The following is a 27,638-nucleotide window of genomic DNA, read 5'->3' as shown; positions in this document are numbered from 1 at the left end:
ACTGTATCGTGTTGTTTTGTATGTCATGAGACTTGATCTAGCCCCTCAATGCAACCCTTGATGCTGAGTGCCAAGCAGGGAGGCATCTTTACAGTCTTTGGTATGACCCGACCGGGGATCGAACTAGGGATGTCAAAAATGGACCTTTATCAAAATCGATTATTCTATAGCAATATTCGAATATTATTCGAAAATCGATAATTAATTATTATTATTTTTTTTATTAAAAAAAAATTTCTTCTGTTTTTCGTTTTTTTTTTTTTTTTTTTTACTGGATTTCAATGCACATTTACATATGTACAACATGGCTCTTCAGGTAATTGGTAGCCTAACTACTACTCTTCATCTTTCTTTTTAGTGTGCCAGTGTACTGTTCACCTAATCTCTCAAGAACAGATTCTGTGATGCTTTACAATACAGAGGACGCTGTTTTCCCTTTTCTTTGATGATGGCCACCAAGTACCAAACAATCAAGCCTGAATCAATCACACCTGTGTCTGAGACAGGGGGGGAGGGGAGTGTGTAGCAGGCAGCCACTCTGCTGTGCTCCTTCACTCTACACAGTTTACAGTTGGTGCTGGTGTGAATAATAAATCAATGGCCATTTACTATTATCATTAATACTATTGTTAGCCTATATTCTATATTTTGGTTGAAACTAACTAACTAAGCCAAAAAATAGTATAAAAAAAAAAAAAAAAAAATCGATTATGAAATATTAAAATCGAATATTGATTAATCTAACGAATATTCGAAAATCGATTATTCGGTGACATCCCTAGATCGAACCATGACCTCCCAGTCTCAAGGCGGACATTCTACACACACTGAGCTGGTTATAATCAGAAATAGCAAGATCTACAAGATAATAACGCATCGTGATGTGTTGTGAGATTATAAATCTGCTACTTTTCAGCTATTTTATGGAACACTTTTAAAGTATAAATTCTGGATATTTTTGGCTTGAACTTCACACTGCTCTTAGCAGGGATAACAAAAGCTCTCATGAATCTTTACGACTGCAAGAACTCATTTCACGGGTTCTGGTCTTGTTTCCATTCGCTCAACGGCTCGGCTTCAGATAAGGTTCTCAGAATTTGGGCCCTGATCAGAAGGTAGAACTAATCTCTGAGTAGTGAACTCATAGGTTGTACAAGTTCCTCTAAATTGTATTCAAGTACAGAACTTTATTATTAATACATTTACGCATTTAGTTACATCCCACCACTGGCTTAATAAACTATATTGTTACAGTAGGGCAGAAACCTCATACTGTATCTCCATATTTCCTTTTTGTGTGTGTTTTTCATAAATTAATGCCCCTACTCGATCACACTACAATGTCACACAACGCATCTAAAGCAGCAGACCCACAGAGTTTTTGGGTCTGCTACTTTTGCTATTTTCGATTTTGAATGCTGAAAAGTAACAGCTTTAGAAATAGAAGTTTCCACCCGAAGGGTACAATAAATGATGTGGATGGATGCATATCTACCAGTATCTCAATCTATTGCAATAGAAAATCAACAAGATGTCTGTTGAGCAAATACCATGAATGTCGACCATGCAAGTACAATTTAATTGGAAAACAGTGAACAGAATCGGTTTGAAAATGGAGACTAAACAAAGCCCATGTTTAATGTGATTGCCAAAAGATTTCAATCAGAAAATACAGTCCTCTCAAACGCCATTTGTGATTCTATAGTCATAGAACAATATTACAGTCATCTTGCAAGAACTGTTTTTTTGTTTTGTTTTTAGTTTTTCTTCAAATGTACACGCACTTTAAAATACTGAGAATTATGTTACATCAATCAAGACATAACAAAGTACAAATAAATCAACATAATACAATGAGGGACTTGTTTGACATTGTACAGAATTTACAGACAATATTTTAAATTAATCTCAGAACATTAGGTAAGACTTGGATCTTGGAAGCTACATGTGAATGAAAACAAACGGTTTAAATTAATGCTATCTTCTCTACATATAATGACACTGATGATAAATTACATCAAGACATACTAATAGCAAGTCATGGCAGTGCACAGAACTATTTAGCTCGTCATACAGCGTCATACAGCGCGAGGTGCCAAAAATAGCTGATCACCTATTGTTGCGTGACACTGTCATACAACAGGGCATAAATCACGCAGGATTTTGTGACCATAGATTCCTCAGATCAATTATGCATGTTTCCTTCCCCCCGTATTTAGTCTGTCTGGCTGTATGGGTGAATAAGCTGCCGCAAGTGATTACGGTAATTTTAATTTTATTAAGTGTTGAAAATCTCTATGTTCCTATAGTAATCGTTGCTTCAATGCTATAGTGTTTGTTTCTCTTCCAAGTCTCTCCTGCTCTTTAGTGAACACAACACACATTTACAGGTCGGGATACCAATTTCAACCAATCAGAAGAGATGATTCATACGGAGGTGAGGTACAGACAGTACAGGGATAAACAAGTGAAATTGGAAGTGATAAAACTAAATTGGGAAACAAAAGCTCTCTTCCAATTGGACGAAATGTGCATCCCACCTGAAGTCGTATTTTCTCTTTACTAAAAAGCCAGAGAGATGGGGAGAGCCCAGCTACAAAAACTAGTTTTAACCAAAAAAAAAGAGAAAGGGATCACTTACAGCACATTTAACACTGATACTGATGGCATCAATATACATCCGGGATATTGCCTGCTTACATCCAATCAACTACTACGCAATGCATTCTGGGGAACACAATGTGTGATAAAACAGAGTTTCAGCAATACACAGTCACATTTCCTGTCTGTGCTGACTGTAGAGATACTGTAGCAGTTGGTTAACAAAATCATTACTAAAATACATATCGTCGCTGTTGGGTGGAAACCATAGATATCCAAAATGTACATTTTTTAAGAACCTGTGTTCCAATGGATCCAATGTAGTTATTAATATTTAGTCACCAGCTACTGTTAATAATTCAGATTGTTTAGAATTTATAAAACTAACAGACCGTCATTAACACAGGACAATGAGGACATTAAATCGAACTTTTCGGGCCAACAGCAACGATATGTAGAAGACAAAAGACAAATTATTATGACTAAACAATGAAGCTCCAGTCCCAGTTACGTACATTGAGTACCAGCGGATTAATTCACGGATTAGTTATCAGCATTGGATAATTTATACGGTAATCATAGTTCATAACCAAAACAGACCAGACCCGATTTGTACCGTCCTATTCCTGACCTTTGCAGTGATCAAATCATGAAGGAAAACACAGATGAATAAAAACAGTGGTTTAGAACAGTGGCTCTCAAAAAATAGCAGATGTACCAGCTCACAGTGTCACTCCGTACCGTGCTGCGAGCTTGTGTATCTGCTATTTTTGAACATTTTCAACAACAAAAAAGTATTGAAATTGTTTGAATAATGTTGAACAATCTTGTTAGTTTTTTACACTAATCTTCTCTTCTGGGGGTCCCTGGCACAAACCATTTTCAGAGGGGGGTTCAGGTCCAAATAGATAACATTTTGGGGCCTTGGCACAAAAGAGATTTGTAGAATCTGCCTCAGTTCTTGGTTGGGTTAATGGGTTAAAAGATAAGAACTGGCCAAAATAACGTCCCAAAAAAACAGCCATATCTACAAGCTCAGGATGTGTTGTGTAGATCTGCAATTTTTTTAAACGTCATTGGAAACAATTCCTTTATATTATAATTACATTCCCAAAATAGGGATGCCAGGGGGAAGGTGTCATTTTATATTTTTTGTGCTGGCTATTATAACAGATATATTGCATTGGCTATTCAAACTCAAAGCGTGTCACGTCGTGCCACGGTACGAGCTTGTACATCTACTTAATTATTTTTATCTTGAGAACAAACTACTGATTTTGTAGATTCTGCCTCAGGTCTTAAATATGGACTAAACCAGTGGTCAACAACAATGGGAGGAAGGAACTATGACATCTTTAGAAGCATATGATGTTAAATAAGTAGTTCACCCCCAAAACGACTTTTTTCCTTTTGATTACTCATCCCGGCATGGAGACTTGAGTTCAATAATATTTTCTCATTTTGGGGGTGAACTACTCCTTTATGGTGCCTTAGAAAGGCAGCCTTCAACTCTACACATTATGCATTTTGAACATAGTCGTTGCGATGGGTCTTTGTAGTGTCTTGCAAATTCATCACACTTACTACGTTTCCCACAATGCATCACTGCACACTGTAAAAAGTCCTGTGGTGTAGGAGTGTCGGATCCCGTCGTCAGTCACGCCATGAAGTTCTACGCTCTTTTGTGTCTTGACATTTTTTCTCCCTCTCTTCTTTTTTTTTTTACTTCAACGGAAATGTTCATATTTTTTTAGTATAATCCTCTGGTAGCTGGATGCTGGATTCATTCCTCTCAGTCATAATGAAGAGCTGTGTAAAATATTATCCACACCACCTAGTGGAGACAAGAGTAAATTACATAGACATTATAATTACATTATAATAACCCTCCCGGAACAGTTAGCTATTATGGGTTAAGAGTCTTGCTCGGGGACACACAACATTGCTGGCCTGGCCTAATCTCTCAAGAACAGATGTAGTGTTAAAACAGCGCTGTTTTCCTGGCACAACCAGGGGCTCTGGTTCCCCAGGTGGGCTCACTAACCACTCAGCGCCTAGTGCCATTCACAGCATTCTTGCTTAGACTCCATCCAGGGCCCTTTCTTGTTGTGCTGTACTGGCTACTGGCTACGAAAAGACTTTAAGTATATGATGTGTAAGGCGTGCATGACGTGCAGTACCCGGCATCATACATTTAAGGCTCAGGCCATTCAGATCATAGCCAGCTTTAAGGTTAAAGTCCCAAAGCCAATATTAAGGTGTAATTTGCATTACTGTAGGTCTGATAACAGGGCTAGTTTAAGATGCTGTCTTTAAACTGACATTACTTGCAAAATATTTGGACGCGAACCGCTACCTTAGAGCAGCGGTTCTCAAACTAAATGACGTTGCCTCTAACGTGCGCCCGTGCGCACAAGCACACAGATCTGGGATGTGCCGCACAGAGAAAATCTATGGAGCGCACGTCCCTTGACAGTAACAGAAAGATTTTGTATTGTAATTGTGGGCTCGCCTGGAAGGCGAGCACACGTATGTTATCTTCATTATTTATTAGTGTGGTTGCCCTTACAGGGCAACACACTATAGTTCTAGGGAAACTTTATTCTTTATTCTTTATTCTTCTAGATAAACTTTTTTTCGGCGCGTTTCACAGCCCACAGTTTTTGCGCCACACACTCGCGCCATATGTCAAATCGACCGGTTTCATCGGGAATCGAGTGCTTATATTTTGCTAAGAGAAAAGTTGTATCGTTTAATTGATATGAATTTATTAGTGAATTAATTTTCCCCATTGACTTGAATGGGAAAATGCAAAAACTCACATTCAAATTTTTCTCTCGCAAACCATAGGAGCTACAGTTTCAAAACTTGGAGAGGAGATTCATAATAATTTTAAGAATTAATCAAAATATAATTACATCAGTCGGCCACATGGTGGCGCTATAACACCCCACTTTACGTTTTGCCCTATAACTCTTGAACCGTAGGTCGGAAAATTAAAATTCCTTTTTCCCTGGATTCCTTGGGTCATGACGCATCTCCTCATATAGGCCACGCCCATTTGCGTCAGGATAGATTTTCCGCCATTTTGAATTTTCTTCAAAACACACTTTTTGCTCCTTTTCCTACATATTTTCTCCAAATGTCACGAAAATCGGTACACATGATTTATGGACCCATGCGATGAACATATTCAAGCGATATTTCGATAGTCCATACCGTTCTTCCGTAACAGGGTTCCAAAGTTAGCGGGAGGAGCCCGTTTTGTAAGAAGTAGCCATAAATCACAAACGAAAAATCCAGTCAACACCTAATTTTAACCACAAGTGGCGGGCGCTATACTGAACATATACCCAAAAGCATTTCCACTTCGACCCATAGGGGGCGCCACAAACGCGCAAAACGTAACCGTTTCACGCCAAAACGCGTTTTTCAGGGGGAACGACCCTCTCAAAACGAAACACAAACGATCTTGGGAGCGACGCGACAACGTAATCGCCTTGCGGAACTCGTGGGAGGAGCCTATTTCTTAAAAACAAGAAACCATATCCTTACTTCAGGAACGCAGGATCCGACCGGCACCTTTTCTAATCGCGCGTCGCACGGCCCCGACGCTATCCGTCCCGACGTCGTCTCCCTCGGACCCCTGCGTTTTGCTCGGGGTCCCGGCGGCGCATCCCCACGACTCGCGCCGGGGCGGGGCGGGCAACCACACTCGCAATTTCCCAAATTGCACATTTTCTAGTTTATATACTAGTCAGTATCTCCTCAATATTTTGGCGCGCTTCATCTCTTAAACGCTTACACCTTTCAACACCATTCAAATTTTTATGTGTTCAGCTTACTGAGGACAAGTGTGCTTGTATTTTTGGTTTTGAAATGTTTTGTAGTATAAATATAAAAAAATAAAAATGTTTAACTTTAAGCACCCAATGCATTTCCAATGGGTTTAGTGAGTGGGGACAGAGTGGAGAGAAGGATAATAGACCCATGTTTATGTTAAGGCGCTGTGGCTGCAGTGTTCACACTTCAGATATGCTATCTATATCATTGCGTTCACACAGGTCTGCTCTCTGATTTGATCCAAATGTCTAAGCTGTGTGATGTATAAAACTATAGTTATAGTTAAAACTATAAATAAATGTCCCTCTCCACTCTACTGATTACACAGCTGTGATCAAGAATCAAGTCCGGGCGATGGGATGTAAATCCCATAGCCATATATCCTAGAGCCCGCAGGGACAGTCAGCCATATTAGTGGTTGTTGTTGGTTGTCAGGGAGATATCAAAACCAATGCATTTCCAAGTCAGATCCACAAACACAATAAAAGCCATGCTCCACTCCTCAGTCTGGAGTGGCCACATAGAAGAACGCCTTGGTTATAGACATAGTGGAGGACATATGTGATCTGGGATTGTTAGCCTACAGTATATGCACTCAATATACTCCACTACAGTTGGAGTCCATTTGACAGTTGCTGGTTCCCAAACACAGAATCAAAAATGTAGATCTAGAACACATAGAATATGTACAGTACAGTAAGGTTCAGTAGAGTACAGTAAAAGTACAGTAAGGTTCAGTAGAGTACAGTAAAGTACAGTAAGGTACAGAAAGGTACAGTACAGAAAGGTACAGTAGAGTACAGTACAGTAAGGTACAGTAAAGTACAATACAGTACAGTAAGGTACAGTAGAGTACAGTAAAGTACAATAAAGTACAGTAAAGTAGAATAAAGTACAGTAAGGTACAGTGGAGTACAGTAAAGTACAGTAGAGTACAGTAAAGTACAGTATATTAAGGTACAGTAGAGTACAGTACAGTAAGGTACAGTACGGTACAGTAGAGTACAGTATAGTATAGTACAGTAAGGTACAGTACAGTACAGTAAGGTACAGTAGAGTACAGTACAGTAAGGTACAGTAGAGTACAGTAAAGTACAGTAAGTTACAGTAGAATACAGTAAAGTACAGTACAGTAGAGTACAGTAAAGTACAGTAAGTTACAGTACAGTACAGTACAGTACAGTACAGTACAGTACAGTAAGGTGCAGTACAGTATAGTAAGGTACAGTACAATACTGTAAGGTACTGTACCTTACAGTACCTTAAAGTATCCTATTTGTTGGGTTGGAATCGAGCCCACACTGTTTCGAAGGAACAGTATTTCTAGTTCTAAATTGCCGCCTGGTTGATTCATTGTATTGTGTGTTACTCTGCCTGCACCTCGGACCCATAGAAAGACTAGCCTACATGTCTTCTACATCATTACACACACACACAGAATCACAAGATCACGCTCACAACACGTTATCCAACATTTGAAAAGTCCTTTTCGCCCACTCTCTCTCTCGTTCACTTCACAGAGCGTCTTCTCTCCGTAGTCATGGACCATTTCTCAACTTCAAAAACTCGTAACTTGTCTAATGTACTTTCTGATTCTGACATGTGGTGACACTGGACATAACAGCGGAGCAACAGCGCTCAGCAGCGCTCCGCTCTGTTGTGTCAACAGAACAATCTCTAGAAGCTAACGCTGTTAGGCTAGCAGCATCAACAGCTAATGTTGGGGGCTGGCTGGAAGCTCAGCCGAATGCACGCATGTTAACACATCGGACGCCCACGTGGTTTTGAGGTCTTAATTTGCTGGTGCCCATGGCAACGCGTCATTTTACCTACCGGCGAGAGTACTGGCGAGAAAAGTAATCCGAGTAAATGTAATCCGAGTATGTCCTGTTTATTTCGCGAAAATCTTTTCTTTCAGTCAGGACCGTTTTTTATCATTTCTAAGCCACAGTGTTTGTGTTACGGCATGTAGAAGAGGATGCCGTTTTGAGAAAAAAATGCAAAAAGGAAGAGAATCCGGAGAAAACAGCATTTTTGTGCAGCCGCTAAACAGGAAGTCAAAGAGACACACAGCACGTCCGGGTGACGTAATTGCACGCTGCATGTTGGCTGTTGGGAAATGGAGTTTGTTTCATCACCGCGGTAGCCAAGTGCAGTAGCTACAGTACAGTATAGTTTACTGTACAACGCGTCAAACGCGTCATGGGCCTCCAGCGACATCAAAGAAATTGACTTGTAGACACCACGTGGGCATCCGATGTGTTAATGAGCGCTGGTTTTGCAAGTCTGTTTGCGACACGTTTATTAATTCTGCCCCAGATCAAATGTAATAACCCCAATTACACAATTCCATTCTTTTTAAGACATTTTAAGGCCTTGACTTTCCAAAACTAAATTCAATACTTTTTAAGGATCCGCGGAGACCCTGGTCGCGAACAACGTGAAGAAGGACGCTACTTGACTCCTCAGTCCTCTCCTCACACACAAGTTTTGTTTGTAAAAAAAGGAAAGTGTGATGATGCCCTCACCATAAACAGTGCAGCAGAAGTCATGAAGCCTTCTTTGGTGAGCTCCCACGTGCCTCCATACTCCTCCTCGTCAACCTGCTGGAAGCTGCTGAAGTACACATAGAGAACTCCAGCATTGATGATGCAGAATCTAGCAGGGGAGAGAGAGAGAGAGACGCACACAATGATACGCTAGAACAGTTTTCCAAAACATTGGGTCGCGATCACATATCTTTATGATCTGCTGTAAACCTCAGCAAACACCTCTGTGCAATAAAGAGTATAGATTATATTATAAATTCAAAATTGTGAAGTCTTGCCAATATTTCTAACCCTTTAACCTAAATTCAATTTGCCTTTAAGCCAATGTATGTCCCAGTTGGCACCCCATATGATCCAGAAAAACAAATTAAAGAAAGTAATTCTCCACCACAATGGAATGGATAGTGGTTATTCTGAATACCATCTCTGTCGAGTAGAAAGTAGAAAACTCATATTAAACTGTTACTTTTCACTTTTCAGGATTAAAATTCAAATAAGCATCAAAGGTAGTAGATCTACAAGCTCAAAGCAGGTCGCTTCACTCCGCATTTCAAGCTTGCATATCTGCTACTTTTGATGCTTTTGTGTGATACAGTATGATCGAGTAGGACATTATATTTTCGAAAACAAAACACAAAAAGGTTAAACTATGGAGATAAGAGGTTTCTGCAGTGAGTGAGGTTACATAACTTACATGGCTATCCCCAAGAATCCTTTCAGCGGTGCAACGCCCCATATGACGCCAAGGATTACTGCAATGATTTGCCGGATCCAATAGATCACATCTAAAAACTCATCCTGTTAAAAAAATATTAAATGAAAAAGCAGGTTAAAACACGATCAGGGATCCATCCATCCATCCATCCATCTTCAACCGCTTTATTAGGAATCTCGTCTCAGGGGCAACGGTTCCAGCAGAGCAGGGTCTTCAACAGACAGGGGGTCCGGGACCCCTAGGGGGTCCTCAGAGTTACTACAGGGGGTCCTCCAAATCTTTGTGAGATAGAAACTTTTTTTCTCCTTTACTCCTATATTAACCACTTGAATCGGATCCTAACATCCATATTCTGAGAACTTTAGCCAAAAATAGCAGATCTACAAGCTCACAACACCTCGTACCACGAGGTGTTGTGAGCTTGTAGATCGGCTATTTTTGGCAAAGAGGTTTGGTGTAGAGGGGAAAAAAGAGCAGACTAAGTACAGAGTGAAAGGTCAAGTTTATTAGGCCTAAGTATTGACGGTTCAAGTAGTAGTTAGATGTCTGAAACACAAATTGACATGAATCCAAAATACACTGATGATTGCGCTGTCAAATGATTAAACTATATGGTATCTATGAACAGGTTGTGGGGGTCCCTGCTTCATCTCTCTCTCAACTAAGGGGTCCTCGGCCTGAAAACATTGAAGACCCCTGGCCCTGACCTAAGTTTTACTCCTTGTCTCTTGCAGATGACTGAAGTTCTCATGTTACATTATTTGTACTGTGTGATGATGAGTGATGACCAGTCATTCTCTAACCTAGGAGAAATAATCCAATTATGTCGATCAGTTTGAATGCAGATTAGGGGGAAAGGTGAGCACTCCGGCTGCCTTCCCAATGGACCCTCAAATTCAACCACTTAAGCCTGATATTCCTATAGCAACATCGCCAAAAATGGGTAAGTGGTTAATAATTGTTCAGTTACAAGATGTGTCTTGCTTTCATGTTATAAAAAACAAAACATACCGGTAAATCATAAATTGTGACTTCTGTGGATAGAATACATTCCAGGGGGAAATAAAGGACACTATATCACCAAATGTTGCTAGGGCTGGGGTAACAAGTTTATTTTCCTGACACAGGTATACTCATATTCACAAACACTGCAAGAGGAAATAAAAGTAGACCCATTTAGAATATTTTTACAATGTACATTTTTTGGGTGGCTGTCTAAGATGGTAGGGCTGGGCAAGTGGGCATCACGAACAAAATCGAATATGACAATAGTTTTGAAATAGCTCGATATATTGACTGATATGATTTCCTGAGACAATATTGTGGGGGATGACAATTGATTCTCAAAACGTTCGGTGCATGGGGAAAGTGGGGTATTGATTGATTACTTTATTAGTCTGAAACGTAAACAGGCGCACGTAGTAAAGTAGTACAGTCAGACATAAGGCTAAAAAGATAACACAAAAAAGTCGTAACATTTTTCATTGTAGTAATAAAATTGCAACGATATTGACGGTCTACTTTGCATATGTTATAGGGCTGAGAATCCCTGTATGAGAAGTGGTTTTAATGAGTTAATAATAGCATTGTTTACAGTGGGGGAGATGTTGGTTATGGTGTAAACTTTACACCATAACCAACACGGTGACCCCCCCCCCCCCCCCCTGCCTGACAACAACACCTGTCCTTCACAGAGAGGGGGGGCATGGGGAGGAGGGGTGAGAGGTCACTCAGAAGCTGAGGCAAGGATTGTCTAGTAGGGATCTGGATTAAGAAAGACCGTGGACTCCTATTATGATACAGAAGAAAAAGTAGATACATAATACCGGTAGAAACGAGATACTATCTATAACTCTACTACAACAAGATACTAGTACTAGCTGGTGGCCAGTATGAAGCAGTGTACATAATGCTACCAGTCTGTGGTCGTGGTCAAATGACCAATTTATGACTCTTGTTGTTGCTACTCTGCTTATCCTTGTGGAGGACTAATGTGACGGACTCTTGTACTCCTATTGTCTATGTCTTTCCTGCTGTGTTCTCATTATCTCTTCTTATTATTGTCTTTTGTAGGACTGCTGTTAAGTGCCATGGGGACTACATTTCCCTTGTGGAACGAATCAATCAACTAATCAATCAATCAATCATCTATCTATTAATGACGACAAGTCGACAACCCCCCAAAGACCGGAGTAGAAACAGCATCAGTGTCATTACAGTCTTAAGTGTCCGTGACAGTATTATGGGCAGCAGAATACGTACATTGCAGACAACCCCCACTGTCACTTCTTGCCCTGATGAAGACCATAACCGTTTGAAACATTTGGCCAATTTTTACAGAATACATTTCAACCTTACTTCCTCTCCCGCATCATTTTTGAGTGCTCAGATCTCCTTAAGTCTATACACTATTGGGACATTTGTAGCCTGTTTTTTCCCCTGCAAACCCCCACTGTCCTGTTGAACTATCAGGGGTGGTGGTTGAAAAATGTAACCTGGTCTTTATAGTTACTTATTTTTCTTATTATTACCTAATCCCAGTTTAGCTCTCCTGTTAGGATACAATTGGTATCACTTCCTGAAAAATTAAAATGTTTATACCTATATGTCCTGTTTATTAAAGAGCTGGAGAGACTGGAGCCACAGGGGCAGTTCTCCTTTCCTAAACCTGCCATTCCTACCCACTGCCATTACTACTGAGGTTAGGGTTAGGGTTAGGGGTTGACACTAAGGTATCAGAGGCACTTGCCCGTCGGGCAAGTACAGGTCATGTTCTACTTGCCCAAAGGTCATGCCCACTTGCCCGAAAAGTAAATCGTCCGTTATAAAATGATAGGTAAGACGTAAGATTTTAATTACCGCTCAATTTAACACTTATTTCTTTACGGTCTGGGGCTGTGCGATAAAAATGTCATACTGTACCTCAATACATACAAAACCAAATACCTACATACCGTAGATATGATTGAATATGTCCATGGTTTCACACTTTTTATTATACATTTTTAGGTTTAGCAACATTGAAAACAGCACATTATAGGTAAACAGTGCTCTTATTTTACATTCCACAGACCAGAAGACAGAGCGCGCTGGCCACGTTCAGGTGTTTAGACAGATATCTGGTGGTGTGTTTATTGACCGTTGCGTCCCTTCTCAAATGAAAGCTAACTTCACCTGCCCGAAGGTTTTATTTACCTGCCGGGGGCAGGTGGGCAAGCCTTAGTGTCAATGCCTGGGTTAGGGTTTAGGTGGTCACTGCCTCCGTAGGAATGGCAGTGCGTAGGAATGGCAGGTTTAGGAATGGAAATTATTATTACAAAACATTAACCTACATACTTAAGCTTACAATAAGTTGCAACCAGGCCTGGAATTTCGTCATTTTAGGGGCAAGGCCACTTGGCCTTTGGTGTTGTCCATTGTTTGAGGGCACAAAGGCCAAATGCCAGGGCAGGAAGACCATCAAATAAAACAAGATATTGGTCCATTGAAATAATTAATTTAATGTAAGGGTTAAGGATGATTTTAAATGTAATATGTAGACTATCTGCTGTGAAATAAATAAATTGGTATTTACAATCTGATCCATGCTCAGCCCTGCGCCAATCAAAGATACTGGATTGGTAAAAAAATGTGGACTCAACAAAGGCATTGGTGTCTGCATGACAAGAAAGAGACACACTGATGTCTACATGTTGGCAAGACAGAGGAGAAAGTGGTACAGTCAGCTGGGGCATTAAGGCCACTGTGGCCTCAGGCCAGGGCATGCCATTTTTTGAGGGGCACCAGGCCAAACTGAGGGCCAAAGACGGCCATGGACTTCATGGCCTCCATGAAATTCCTGCCCTGGTTGCAACGCTTGTAGATCTGCCATTTTCAAGCTGGGGTCTACATTTACTCAAGTACATTTTGAATACCTAACTTGTACTTGTAACAAGACTATTTCTGTGTTTCCAATTTTCAGTACTTTAACTTGTCTTGTACTCCACCAAAATTATTTGAAAACGTGTTACTGGTTGCTTTGTAGATTTGGATTATTATTACAAAACATTGACACACATTAACCACTTTATCCCTATATATCCTTTGGCTATAGCATATCAACAAGCTCACAACGTTGTGAGCTTGTAGACCTGCCAATTTCCAAGGATTTTAGACCAGTTGAAAACTTGTGAAATTAGACTTTCTGCAAATCTGCTGTGAGTGCTTTTACTCAAGTACATTTTGAATACCTTACTTGGACTTGTAACAGGCTATTTCTATACAATAGGGAGGGTATTGATGATACTTATAACATAGCTGGTAAAAGAATATGAAACATGATGTAAATATACTGACTGATATGATGTAAATCAGTGGTCCTCAAAGTGGAATGTCTGTATCTCTGACAGTGTACAAATGGAACCAAATGAACCCGTTAGGGCAGGGGTCTTTAACAGGGAGACCCTCAGGGGGTCCTCAGAGTTACTACAGGGGGTCCTCCAAATCTTTGTGTGATAGAAACCACTTGAACCCTAACGTCCATATTCTGAGAACTTTAGCTAAAAATGGCAGTCTACAAGCTCACAACGTTGTGAGCTTGTAGATCGGCTATTTTACGCAAAGAGGTTTGGTGTAGAGGGGAAAAAGAGCAGACTAAGTACAGAGTGAAAGGTCACGTACTGACAGTTCAAGTGGTTACATATCTGAAAACACAAATTGACATGAATCCAAAATACACTGATGATCGTGCTGTCAAACAATGAAACTATATGGAATCTATGAACAGGTTGTGGGGGTCCCTGCTTCATCTATATCTCAACTAAGGGGTCCTTGGCCCTGAAAACATTGAAGACCCTTGCGTTTAGGGTCCATTTGGTTCCATTTGTACACTGTCAGAGTTAAGGGAAGACCCTGAAATGTGGAACTTTGAGAGACATCCGTTCAAATAAACACTGTGACTGACCTTCTCCTCCCAGACAGCGGTACTGTTAAAGGCTTTGCTCCATGTGGACTGTTTTACCCCTCCATTCACCACATGCATTTCCTCTTTCTTCTTGGCACTGTTGTTCGTCATTCTCTCCGCTTTAACTTTAACTTTTCACCCAAAAACAACGAGGCGAAGACGACACAGAAACGACCACGCAAAACACATATAACGAGTCACCAGTAGCCTAGAAGTTAAACGTTTTAACGGTCCAAAATAAAAGCTCGATCTGAAACACAGATTGCACACAGCAAGACGCTTAACGGACTCGAGGTGTGTGCGCACGCGCAGCGCCGTTTGACCCCATCACTCGGCGACCAATGAGCGAGTGCGACGTTCCTTGCATGGGGCTTATTTATGTCACAAAGGGTTGACGTGAAAGCCACAGCGACACCCAGAGGACAGAGCTGGAACATGGTGGTGGTTCTAAAACGTTTTCATGTCAAGGAAGGACCACCAAATTGACTCTTATTATTAGCCCGCGGACCCCCATTTGAAAAAAATGCAAGGGATCCCCATAAGAGAGGATTCGTACGGCTCTAGCAGTGATTCTCAACCATTTTAAATTCAGGGACCCCCAGTTTGACATGCATTTTAGGCTACGGACGCTCATTTAATGGCATATATTTCTGAGAACACAATTTATATTGTAAAACCAATGTTAATTTAACTCTCTGAGTTACAGACCCATAGGGTCCATTTGGTTCCTATCATTTATCTGGGGACCAACTCCCTCAAGGACGGTAAGGACCCCTGCTGGGGGTCCCCAGACCCCACTTTGAGAACCGACGCTTTATGGTTGTTGTTTGTGGTTTGATTACTTGCACTATTATTCATTGATTTATTAGTATCACTTTGGTGGTACATTTATTCAAGCACTTGTACTCAAATACAATTTTGATGTGCATTATAGTAAATGCACTTCAAATTTGTATTTGAGTAGCCTACTCAAATATTGAGTATTTCCATTTTCCAATACTTATACTTCTTACTCCACTCCATCTCAAAGGCAAATATTGTAGCCTACTTTTTAATGTACAACAATAGGCCTATTTTTGACAGCTTCAGTTCTTAAGTTACAAGTTATTTGGTAGATTTAGAGTATTATTACAAAACATAGGCTACATTAACAAATTAAGCACTATTTTTTACTTTTGATTTTCATTCGAAAGCTCACAATGTGTTGCATGCATGATGCATCACGTTGTGAGCTTGACATTTTGACAAATGTAAAAACATTGTAGTAGGCTGCTTTTACTTCGGTACTGCATAGTATAGCATACTTTGTGCCAATAGAATCTGTGTACCTTTCGTTCAGTTGATTTTCAAAATGAATAGTTTTACTCAAATACATCTGGGTACTTCTGCTTCTTCATATTAGCCTAGTACCCTTTAATGCAGGGGTCTTCAACGTTTTCCAGAGCAATAAGGAACCCTTAGCTGAGAGAGATATGATTCTGTATAAAAGGGTGTTCAGATTAAACTTTTTCATAGATTTAGTTGTGAAATTGACCCTGTGGGAGAACCTTTTGTTGAACCCGGTCCCTCAGGGTAGGCAATGTATAGCCTACTTGTGCGCCAGTAGAACGCGCCATGAGGTACGCTCACCACTGGCATCACCAGGAATGCTGGTCACCCATTGGCTGTTAATGATTACGTTGCCAGAAATGCTGGTCCCTTATTGGGCTACGGGCTTAACAAAGAAGCCTGACATACTGTACATACGCAGCCGAATGCACAGTACTTGCGCGCTCTGCTGGCACAAGTAAATATATGGAAGGAATATCAGATTTACTTATTTCTTGTCATACCTGACTGTACCCTGGGTTGGCTTCCACAGTGTCACTTTTCTTCTTCTATAATTTTTATCCCACGATTTTGCAACCCATTTTCACCCAGTGCCAATTGCTTATATGTAATCCTGGGCTCTGCTCTCCCTCTGCCACGCCTGGGGAGACAACGGACTGACCTCATGCTTCCTTCTATGCACGAGGAGACCAAGTTGCTTCTTTTCACCTGACAGTGGGGATTTCCCCGGTTTGGACGTAGCGTGTGGAAGGAACACGTTATTCCAACAAAGTTCCTTTCCCCTCCATCAGGCGCCCCGGCTGGCCAGGGGGAGGCATTATTGAGACCAGGATTACTGCATGTTTTTGTGAGGGTATCTACCCTAGGAGACACAGAGAGAAAATGCAAACTCCACACAGAAAGGCCCTATCGCCAACCCCACCTAGGGTGTGCCACTTTGATTGGCACCAGTTCCGCAGTGCCCAGCCAGCCTCATCCCTTTCTCTCTGACCTTGTCTGTGACCCGTTGTATAGGTCCCCCGTGGGGGCCCACTTTTCTTATGTGGAAAAGATTAACAACTCTAATAAAGGAAAACAAGAGACTTAAAAGAGAAAAGAAGATATGGGGTCCTTTTGCTGACTGGAAGGCAGGGATTTTAGCCTAGTTCCAGACCCTGAATCGCTAGCCACACCCCTTTAATTTTTTTGTTTGGCGATAAAGTGAAACGAAATGTTAATTCAGGCTGAGTGTCAGGCTACAGGGATTTGAAAGCGACACAATGATTGCCAGGCCTGTATAAATAAATCAAACACCTTATACCTGTTTTTGACCGGCGCTCCTGGAAGGAGCTAAGCTCCAACATCTGGCTTTGTCCGTTTGTTCAAAGTTTGTTGTATTATACTCAGGGTCACATTGGCCCCTATCTGGCCTACATCTGGCCTACAAAGCGCTCACCTTTTGTTGTATGCCCAGGGTCACATTGGTCAAGCTTGACAGGACGCTAAAAGGCACCACTCACTTCACACTAGGGGTGATTCTTACATCTACAACAGTAACAGCTTCATTCCATCAGCTTTTGTCAGATCTGAGATGTAAGAAACTGGGCTTGCGCTCGGGTGGCGCACCGGTAAAGTTGTTGTCCACCACCTTGCTGGATGTAGGTTCGCTTTGTAGAGCATACAATACATGGGCAACTGGCGGCCCGGGGGCCACATGCGGCCCCCACCTTCACTTAATGCGGCCCACAGGTTAATACTGGAATACTGATATATTATTGATTTCAGCTGTTAGAATTCCAAACATGACCTGCTTTAATTCCGTCAGTCTATATTAGTAGCTTAATGACTAGTATGTAGTAATGTATTTTTTTATGTCCAAAGTATTTGTATTTAGGTTCATAAAGTTAACATGAGTATATAACTAAATGCGTTTGAATTAAATCAAAATGTTACATTTCAGGATTCCAATTCAAAAATAAAAAAATTATAATTCAGGATTCCAATTAAAAAGAGCTTGTAGATCTGCTATTTCTGCTTCTTTTTGTATGAGATACTAGAATGACAAAGTAGGCCGTAGCAATATGCAATGTGGCCCTCTGGAGTGAAGATGGAAATATAGTGGCCCTCGCCATCATCAAAGTTGCCCACCCCTGTTGTAGAGCATCTACAGTTCTACACAAACACAATTGGCAAATATGGGATTGATGGGCCCGAATCTGTATTATGCATTGAATGCCACACTTTAGCTATATCCTCGTAAAGCAGACTCGTAAAGCAGACCTTTTGAATCAGAAGGCCGGAAGAGTCTAGTTTACTAGGCAAATGTGTATGCATTTAATGCCACAATTTGTCCACCGGATGGTGCTGAAAGCGCCAAAACTGTCTGGAGGACAGTCATATCAAAATTGGACTACTGTAACTCTCTTACAAGGCCCTGAATGGGGACCCAATGCATTTGGGTCAGAATCAATGGGGGGTAAATTTAGGGTCAAGGGTCAAGTACATTGACATTGATTCTGACTCTGAGCTTGTGTCCCCATCAAGGGCCTTGCATTTGGGTCCCAATCAAGGGCCATGCATTTGGGTCCCTGTCCCATCCAGAATCAATGGGGGCAAATTTACTATAATAAAAAATGTTGTCTTAGGAATGCGACAAATACAACAAAATATAATTTAACTCAAGTCTCCATGGCATGAGTAATCAATAGAAAAAAATGCATTTTGGGGGTGAATTACTCCTTTAAGCCTCTCCAATTGATCCAGTCAATTCTCACGTCTCCCCCTTCTCCGCTCCCTCCACTGGCTCCCGGTTGCTGACCGCACAGCGTAAGAGTACAAAACTCTGATGCTGGCCTTCAAAGCAGCCAAAGATATGACACCTCCATACCTTCAAAGCCTGATTGATCCCTAACCCCCACAAGTTCACTCAGATCAGCTAACACAGGGAAGCTGACAGAACCCTCACTAAAACCCCTGGACAACGATCCACTCGTCCTGACTCTTCGCCCTCCTGGCCTCCAAACTGTGGAATAAACTCCCCATTGCAATTAGAACTGCAGACTCACTCCCTAGCTTCCGCCGTGGTTTGAAGACTAAAGGCCCTATCAGCGTACAGTCTGCGGTAGGGCATTAACCAAAAAGTCGACAAGTTGACTCAGTCAATTTCACTACACAAGTCGACTCCCACCAGGAAGTTGAAAGTCGAAAAAAAACTAAAAACAAACTAAAAACGTTTTTCTTTTTTTTCATCATTATTTTTGCTCCATGTGTGCTTGTGTACAGCATTCAAACAGTAATTGCTTATTGTCAAGGACAGAATGATTCTCTCCTTTCTTCTTTTCCAACTGTTTTTGAGCGGTGGTTACACCGTCTCCTATACGTGGCCGTGTGTGTATGCGTCCGTGTGTGTGTGCGTGTCTGTATGTAGCCTACAGTACCTTTTGTGACCACACATGTTAAGGGAGGGGCGCTGTTGTTCAGGCCAGGCCAGACACACACACACACACACACACACACACACACACACACACACACACACACACACACACACACACACACACACACACACACCACCGCTCAGTTCACACGGGTGTGATTTTTTCAATGGAATTGAGCACAGGATTTTGTGTCTTGTCCCCCGTTCACGGCCCCTTGTCAATGTGATGACATCATCAAACAATAAAGTCGATTTCAACTCAACTTTTTACTGAGTCGAGTCGACTTGCAAAAATCACAAGTCGTTAATGTCCTAGTCTGCGGTGATAGGTCATCACCACGGTGTAGTTTTGTAGCTAAATCTCATAGAATAATAGTGTGTTGCCTACTATAGCAACAACACTAATAAATAAACAGGTTCCTATCACACACACGAGTTGGCAGGACTCTGAGGACCCCCTAGGTGTCCCGGACCCCCTGTCGAAGACCCCTGTTTTAGTTTTAGTTTCTCTTATCTTCCTGTGCCTCTTGTTGTCCTGTTGCTGCTATAGACACCTAACATTTCCCTCTGGGCCTGATGCCCTGCTGCAGGGGGATCAATGAAGCTTTATCTTATCTCATCCTGTCTTGATATTATGGAGATTGATCAGCCTATTATTTGTTAAACAATATGGACAAATGAACTATCGCTTTAAACAAGGGTCACCTGGGGGACAGCTATAAAATATAAATGTATATTAGGGGGTGCAACAGTTACTCCTCCTCCAACTGATTGATCTAATTGATTATGAAAACTAATCGATGATTGAAATAACAGAAAATAGCAGATCTGCAAGCTCACAACGCCTGGTGGTGGTGATGATGTGAGGTGTTGTGAGCTTGTAGACTGGCTATTGTGCAACGAAGTTGCAAAAGTAATCAATGGAATAATTGCTTGGAAAATGTAATAATCAACAGTTGCAGTCCCTAATACTATATGAACCTTTCTTGGTCAATGCCCCCATGCACAATGGAATGCGTACAGCCTGACTAACTTGCCTGCAACTCCCTCTCAATTCAATTCAATTCAATTCAATTCAATTCAATTCAATTCAATTCAATTCAATTCAATTCAATTCAATTCAATTCAATTCAATTCAATTTTCAATTCAAAGGGCTTTATTGGCATGAGAAAACATACGTTTACATTGCCAAAGCAGAAGTGTACACATTACAATACAATCAATCAATATAATACAATCAAAATAAAATATGTACAATTAAAAGGGGTGAAACAGTGTTCATGTATGGAGATGACTGGATGCAGAGTGCAGACAGTGCAGGGATGTACAGTATACTCTAGTAAGACACGTACCTCAGGGCGACATGCGAACTCACCCTAAAGGGCGAGGTCACGCCAATTCTTGGCCATCTTATGGAGGCCCCACACTAACAGAATCCATATATGGTCAAGACAGATGGCCAAGACAGCTCATATCTGTGTGGCTGGTTCTACAGACAGGGATCTCCATGTATGGGCATAAAAGGGTATGATGTCAGACGTCATAGGACTTTCACATAACGAATAACTGAGTAAGCATGTTTGGGCTCTCACAGCATATCTCCATACAATACATGGATCTCCATATATGGGTACCAGGGGTCATCATGGGACTTCATTCCCATATGAAGTCCTGTTAGATATCTGGGCTTAATATTGGTGACATCAGTGAACTCCATATGGGCATAAAAGAGATTATGTTAGTGTGACATCACAGTGACATCAGCACATGATGTCAGAGCGACAAACCCATAGAACTCGTGGCAGGCGTGACAGACAGAGATACACACATACACACATACAGTACAGACACCTGTGAAAAATAGCAGATCTACAAGCTCGCAGCGCAGCACAGAGTGCTGTGCTGCGAGTTTGTAGATCTGGTATTTTTGAAAAGTTGTGAAAATATGTGCAAATCTCAAATTTAGCTTCTGGGGGGTCCCTGGAATTAAATATTTTGAGATGGGGGTCCGTGGCCAAATATATATCATTTTGGGGGTCCTTCACATGAAAAAGTTTGAGCACCAATGACAGAAACATTTGAAATATTCAGACTTGCACAAATGTTCACGATTTTTCAAAAATATCAGTGTGGTTCTCAAACTTTTGTCAATAAGGACCCCCAAAATAACATGTATTTGGCCGGCGGCCGCGGACCCCCATCTAAAAAATAGTTTTGTTCCAGGGACCCCCAGAAGCAAAGATTTTAGTTAAAAATGTTCACTCTGAATTAACTCAGGGTTGTCAACATTGGACTGTCAGAATCCAGGAGATTTATTTTTTGGGGGTGCGCCACGCGGAACTCCCCAATCGGGGTCTGGGGGGTCCTCTCCCCAAAACGTATTAATAGATATATTTTCCTGTGTTCTGTTGACTGATACATTTATCAGACTTACTTTACTAGCATGTCATTACTTAAGTGAATATCTATAATTCTATATGATCTTTCTTGCATGCAATTGCCCCCACCCCTAAGCGGGGGGGTCTGGGGGTCCTCCCCTAGCAACATTTTTTAACATAGTAGGTGTCATTTCCTGTGTTCTGGTGAATTTTGGGAGTTTGATACAAAATCCAGGAGAAATCCAGGAGATTTGCCAATCCAGGAGATTCCCAGGAGATGGGGTCAAAATCCAGGAGACCCTAGCTGTCAAACATTTTGCTAGGGATGTTGAATTTTAATCTTTGTTAGATATGTTACTAGACACCTTTATGAACACATTGGTGAAGAAATCGTTTGGTAAGGAATTTATTCACAGTTTTTTATAATAAATATTCCCTGACTTGAGTGCCGAAAGAAACGCACGACCGTCAAAAGTGACGTCGGCGTCACGTGGGTCGCCTCGGTACGTACGTCCTATTTTCCCCTCCGTCCCCCTGCCTACACTAGTCTAGTCTCAGCCAGGCAGGCTATACCGAGGCTAGCTGCTGCTTCAACTTACTCACATAGAGATCGAGAGAGAAAGAGACCCATCCGAAACAAACCAGAGGTGGTCTTTCTTTCTACTACTCTACGGGGGTCCATCACTGTAGCTAGCAGCACCCGACCAGGCGGACCACCAACCCAACCAACAGGGAGGCTGGGGGGGGCACCACCATCATCATCATCATCATCTTCACCAGCAGCACCCATACAGTCGATGGGAGAGGACAGAAGCGAGGAGGAGGAGGGGGGCTTAGCCGAAAAGTTGGCATCATTGAAGCCCCACCACCACCACCACAGCATCTGATCTCACCTTATTAGTTGGTTGCTTATGGGGAGAAAGAAGACATTATAATTGCACAAAACTTTTCTCTATAACAGTTCCAAACGAAGGTCCAACTAAAGACAGGCAGAAAGGAAAGGTGAGTGTTGGCTTTTATTTTTTATTTTTATCATGATATTATAGATATTAATTGGTCTCTATCTTTTAGTTTTAAAACAAAGTTGGCTATTATTATTGTGGCCTTCGATCCCTTAGCTTCTGTTCTGGTGGTCTTTGCAGTATAAATACTGGCTGACCAGCAGAACAGAACCAGCTGCATGTCGCACAGCCTTAGAAAATGGCGACAGCGAAGTGCAGTGTGGGAGGGGGGCGACGAGTGTGGGTTTTATTTTTTTGGGGAGGGAGGGGGACCCCTGTGTGAATTGGTTCCATTATTATAAACATAAGAAGAGTTCTTATGTTTATCATAATGTAAACCAATAAATCACATTTCCAGTGTGCAGCTTAGAACATCGAGGAGGGGGGAGTGTAGTGTGTTGCGCCCCGAGGGGACCCCCGCTCTCAACTTATACTGGCTTTAATTGTTTATTAATAAAACCATAATGAATATTTATTATCGCTCAAGCTGGCGGAAGTTGAGCGGAAGAACAACAACACACACAACAACACGCCCCGCCGCCACATTGTAACCATTACCAGCTCTAGTGTGATGATTAGTCACATACATTGTATCGGGTTTTTTGTCGGGAACACGTTTTCTATTTCTCGAGGCACTTTGTCTCTGTGGCTTTGTTGTTTTCATCATTTATCAACTGTAACTGTCCCATGGTTGTTAGAAACATGACGCCTTGTTGTTTACACGTTTATTAATGCAGGCTGCTGGCGTGCGTGTGCATGTTGTTATTCACATGCAGGCCCTGTAACATTTTAGCTTTTAGCCAGCTGTCATATTTCCCTCTTGACAACTTGTGTACACAAACAAACAAACCCCTGCCTACATGTGTGCTGCCATGTAGCCTAATAGGCAGGCTATATGTAGGCTATATTCCCCCCACAATAACCACGTGTATGTCTTCTCTATTGAGCAATAATTGACTGAATAGGCCTACTGATAGTTTTATAATAGTTTGACACTTGTTTTTGCCTATTTCTATGTGATGTATATTGTAGTAGTGCCAACTCACACCAAGTTGTCTCAAGAAGGCACAACATATAGCAAGAGTAAGATTAAAGAAAAGACCACCATACATTGTATTAAAATATTTGGTTAGAAGTTCTGAATGCTAATATGATTGATACAAGGCTAAACTAGGTCTAGGGATCATATCAATATCAATCTATGTATTGTTTTGAGTGACTTTTACTTTCATATCTATTATACGTATGCAAGTAAAAGTCTGACTCATTAAAGTACATCTATTAGATAGCCTTGAATGAATCAAGGCTAGACCTGGTTTGGCTAATACTCTGCCAGATGTTTCAGACTCTCTCAGTATACAAAGCTGCCACACAGCCTATACTACTGTTTAACACAGTGGTTCTCAACCTTTTCAGGTAAAATCATATTCCCCCCCCCACCCCCACCCTGACGAGCACTAAAGCCTCTATCAGAGTCCAGGGTGAAGAGCTATTCACTTCACCGTGGTCAAGTTTTCCAGCTATCACCTAAAAATACATAACAAAGCCAAGGTGATAGCTAGGAAACTACATCGCGGTGAAGTGAATAGCCCTTCACCCTGGACTCTGATAGAGGCTTAAGAGTTGAGGCATTACATTTTGTATAACACAGTTCTATTGTGAAAATAGCAGATCTACATGCTCACAACGCCTTGCAAACTTCACAATTTCTTCCTCTAATACTTGACAATTTGGCCAATGTTTAATTAAAAGTCCTTAAATTGTCACTTTAGAAATGTGCAGATACCCTCTATACACATACATTTTTGTTGGTTTGTTTAAACTGTTGAGTGAGAAAACAATGTTGCACATTATTAAGTTAATCATCTGGGGGTCCCGAACCACAGGTTGAGAACCACTGGTTTAACACACGCACGCACACGCACACACATGCATGGACAGACACTTATGAGAATACCATCACTTGTCTGTAGCTTATCTATCATGTCAACATTGTCATGAGAGTGAGGGGCTGCCAGCGGGGGATTAAGAGCAGCAAATCTGTTTTTCCCAGAGACGGCCAATTTGTGTTTGATGTCCATGTGATTCCGCAGCCATAGACACTGGCAGCTTAATCCAGCTATCTATTCATCAGTCCTTGTCACAGCTATTACCCTTGACATTAAGCCAATTGCCATACCATTGTTGCTGATCAAAAAGATAGAATGACAAGTCACTCTGTAGGGGTGCTTCAGGGCAGGCCAGGGGGGCCAAGAGAGAGTGGGGGGGGGGGGTCTTAGTTCTTAATCTCACCCTCCATCATTTTTTTCTACGCACGTATGTGGATTAAAGTTCTCTGTTGCCACATTTCAGTCATTTGGATCCCACAATGAATCCAACATGTCTTCTATGAAAGCATGTTGCGCGGCGGAAATAGCCGATCTATAGGCTCTCAGATTTGTAGATTAGGCAATTTTATTTTAAAGTTATACCATGTAACTTTTTTTATAAAACAAATCTTAAAATTGTCCTAACTGTTAAATCGCTAAAGTTTTAGAACCCCCACTCCCGTTATTTTCAGCTTCTAAAGCCTTCTCTTTATATGTTTTCTATGATCCCTACCGGGGACCGGTTTTCGCGGAAAAATTGCATCATCACACTACCGGCCAATCACAGCGAGGCTTATACACTGCCGGCCAATCACAGCGCATCTTGAAGTGGGGTCGCCATATTTGTAGTCGCCCGTGTGTCTCTATACTCAAAAGGTAATCTCGCCTACCAGGCAGGGTGAAGTAGTCCGTTTCTCCGGAATGCCTGAACGCACAGGAACCAGGGACCCCTCTAAAGATAGCTCTCGGCGACGTGGAGGCAGACGCTGGGGTGTGAAGGTACGAAAAACGGCCAAAACACGCGGACGCGACCGCGGTTTGCTATAGGGCTACTGACCACTAGTTGAGCATCTTACACAGTATAGCTTTAAGACTAGATCCTAGAGCAGGGGTGGGCAACTTTGATGATGGCGAGGGTCACTATATTTCCACCTTCACTCCAGAGGGCCACATTGCATATTCCTACGTCCTACTTTGTCATTATCTCATACAAAAGAAGCAAAAATAGCAGATCTACAAGGTCAAAACGCATCGCGCTGCAAATTGCAATGCGTTTTGAGCTTGTAGATCGGCTATTTTTGTATTTTATTTCTTTTGAATTGGAATCCTGAATTATTTTTTGTTATTTTTTAATTGGAATCCTGAAATGTAACATTTTGATTTAATTTCAAACACATTTAGTTATATACTCATGTTAACTTTATGAACCTAAATACAAAAACAATGGACATAAAAAAATACATTTTAATACTACTATACCAGTCATTAAGCTACTAATATAGACGGACGGAATTAAAGCAGTTCATGGTTGTAATTTTAACAGCTGAAATCAAATATATGTCAGTATTCTGGTATTAACCTGCGGGCCGCATTAAGAGAAGGTGGGGGCCACATGTGGCCCCTGGTTCCGCCAGTTGCCCATGTATGTCCTAGAGCAATATGTTTTAAACAATGACACTTTCACTTGAGTAGAACATTGACTGAATTTACGAGCAATAGTGTTAGCTTGAGCATACAACTTTCTACACTGTCTGTAGATCTTATCATCATCATCAGTCATTTGATCAGTAACAAAGTGACCGAGATATTTGATTCTATTCCAGACCTCAAGATTATTGTTCTGATAATTTGAATACAGGAAAGTTAAGACACCTGTCCTCTTCAGTTCTACTCATTAAAACAGCACTTTTGCTGGCATTGTATTTTATGTCATGTTGTTGCACACCATACAAAGAACATATGTCAAGGAGCTGCTGTAGACCAGCACTACGGGTCCTCCTACAAAGCACTACAAACCGTTACAGTGGTGAGATTTGGGGTGGGCGATATGGAAAAATACAATATCAATATTTTTCCGGTACACAATCTTATCACGATTCTGTTTCATCTTGGTTTTTATGGTTATTTTTCAAGTTACTTAACCGTACAACCACTTTCAAGAAAAAGGAAAAACAGACCATTTAGACCAGTGGTCCTCAAAGTGGGGTCCAGGGACTCTCTGGGTTCCTTTTGGGAGGTCTAAATTGACCCTTACAAGTATGTAACCCTGACAGCATACAAATGAAACCAAATGGACCCTTACGGGTCCATTTGGTTTCATTTGTATGCTGTCAGAGTTAAGGGGAGACCAGAGACCTTGACATTTTAAAGTTTGAGAACTTCTGATTGACCAAAATGCAGGTTTAAATTAATTCGGCAATGAATCTCTGTATTAACAATGCAACAGGATGTTTTAATAAGTTCCCTCATTGTATCACGATATGTACGATATATCTCTGAAAAGTCATATCGTGGAGACATTATATTGTCTCAACGATATTTATCACCATATCGCCCACCCCTAGGTGAGGTCGTATACTCGTATTTAGCTTTAAACCATGAATTCATGATGAGGGTGTGTTATTGCGTTGCCATGGTGATGGTCTTGAGTCCATGGTGGTTGTTATATCTCTGATCAATCTATCTCTCTCTCTCTCTCTCTCTCTCTCTCTCTCTCTCTCTCTCTCTCTCTCTGTGCTCCTCATTGTCTCTCTACATCTCACATTATCTTTATCTGTCTATCTCTTTCTCTTCCTGTAGATGTAAGTAATATCACATCTTTTGGGCCTTGTGTGTGTGTGTGTGTGGAGAGTAATTCAATCGAGTATGGGAACCAGGTTTTTGGCCTGATGTGATCTCCAAACTATCGCAACAAGAACCATGTTAGTCGGACGGCTCAGAGATAATTATTTTGTTTGCCTTTGCTCGCCTTTTCTTGTTTTGTAAAGACCTAGCTG

The 27,638-nt window shown here is 41.3% G+C and overlaps 3 protein-coding genes across 4 annotated transcripts in view; 1 reads left to right on the top strand and 2 right to left on the bottom strand.

Annotated features, from left to right (window-relative positions):
* The window catches only part of LOC308290648 (deoxynucleoside triphosphate triphosphohydrolase SAMHD1-like), a gene marked incomplete at its 3' end in the record, with an annotated part of 439,146 nt that overhangs the window by 54,694 nt on the left and 356,814 nt on the right, over nt 1-27,638 (bottom strand). The window lies entirely within an intron of this gene.
* rab5if (RAB5 interacting factor) lies at nt 1,654-14,924 on the bottom strand. Its single transcript, XM_080733720.1, has 4 exons — nt 14,651-14,924; nt 9,688-9,791; nt 8,973-9,102; nt 1,654-4,435 (listed from the first exon to the last, which is right to left on the bottom strand). Exons 1-4 carry the CDS (start codon nt 14,759-14,761, stop codon nt 4,394-4,396), a joined length of 387 nt encoding a protein of 128 aa, XP_080589846.1. The 5' UTR covers nt 14,762-14,924; the 3' UTR covers nt 1,654-4,393.
* zhx3b (zinc fingers and homeoboxes 3b) overlaps nt 22,347-27,638 on the top strand; it is a 33,954-nt gene continuing 28,662 nt past the window's right edge. For both annotated transcript variants that reach the window (XM_080733188.1, XM_080733186.1), the window contains exon 1: nt 22,347-22,775. The gene's annotated coding sequence lies outside the window, so the exon portion shown is untranslated. The remainder of the gene's footprint in view (nt 22,776-27,638) is intronic.

Source organism: Nannobrachium achirus (assembly GCF_963921795.1).
Source record: "Nannobrachium achirus genome assembly, chromosome: 9".
In the NCBI taxonomy this organism is placed as follows: domain Eukaryota; kingdom Metazoa; phylum Chordata; class Actinopteri; order Myctophiformes; family Myctophidae; genus Nannobrachium; species Nannobrachium achirus.
The sequence above is the reverse complement of the archived record's forward strand: the minus strand, read 5'-3'. Positions and strand labels throughout refer to the sequence as shown.

Bases quoted from the DNA above. Each gene is read 5' to 3' on its own strand.
- rab5if (XM_080733720.1), bottom strand. From the start codon at position 14,761: ATGACGAACAACAGTGCCAAGAAGAAAGAGGAAATGCATGTGGTGAAT. The intron at 9,103-9,687 runs GTAAGTTATGTA...CTCCCCTGCTAG, and splicing joins GGATTCTTGGGGATAGCCAT to ATTCTGCATCATCAATGCTG. The intron at 4,436-8,972 runs GTGAGGGCATCA...TGTCTCCACTAG, and splicing joins CTTCTGCTGCACTGTTTATG to GTGGTGTGGATAATATTTTA.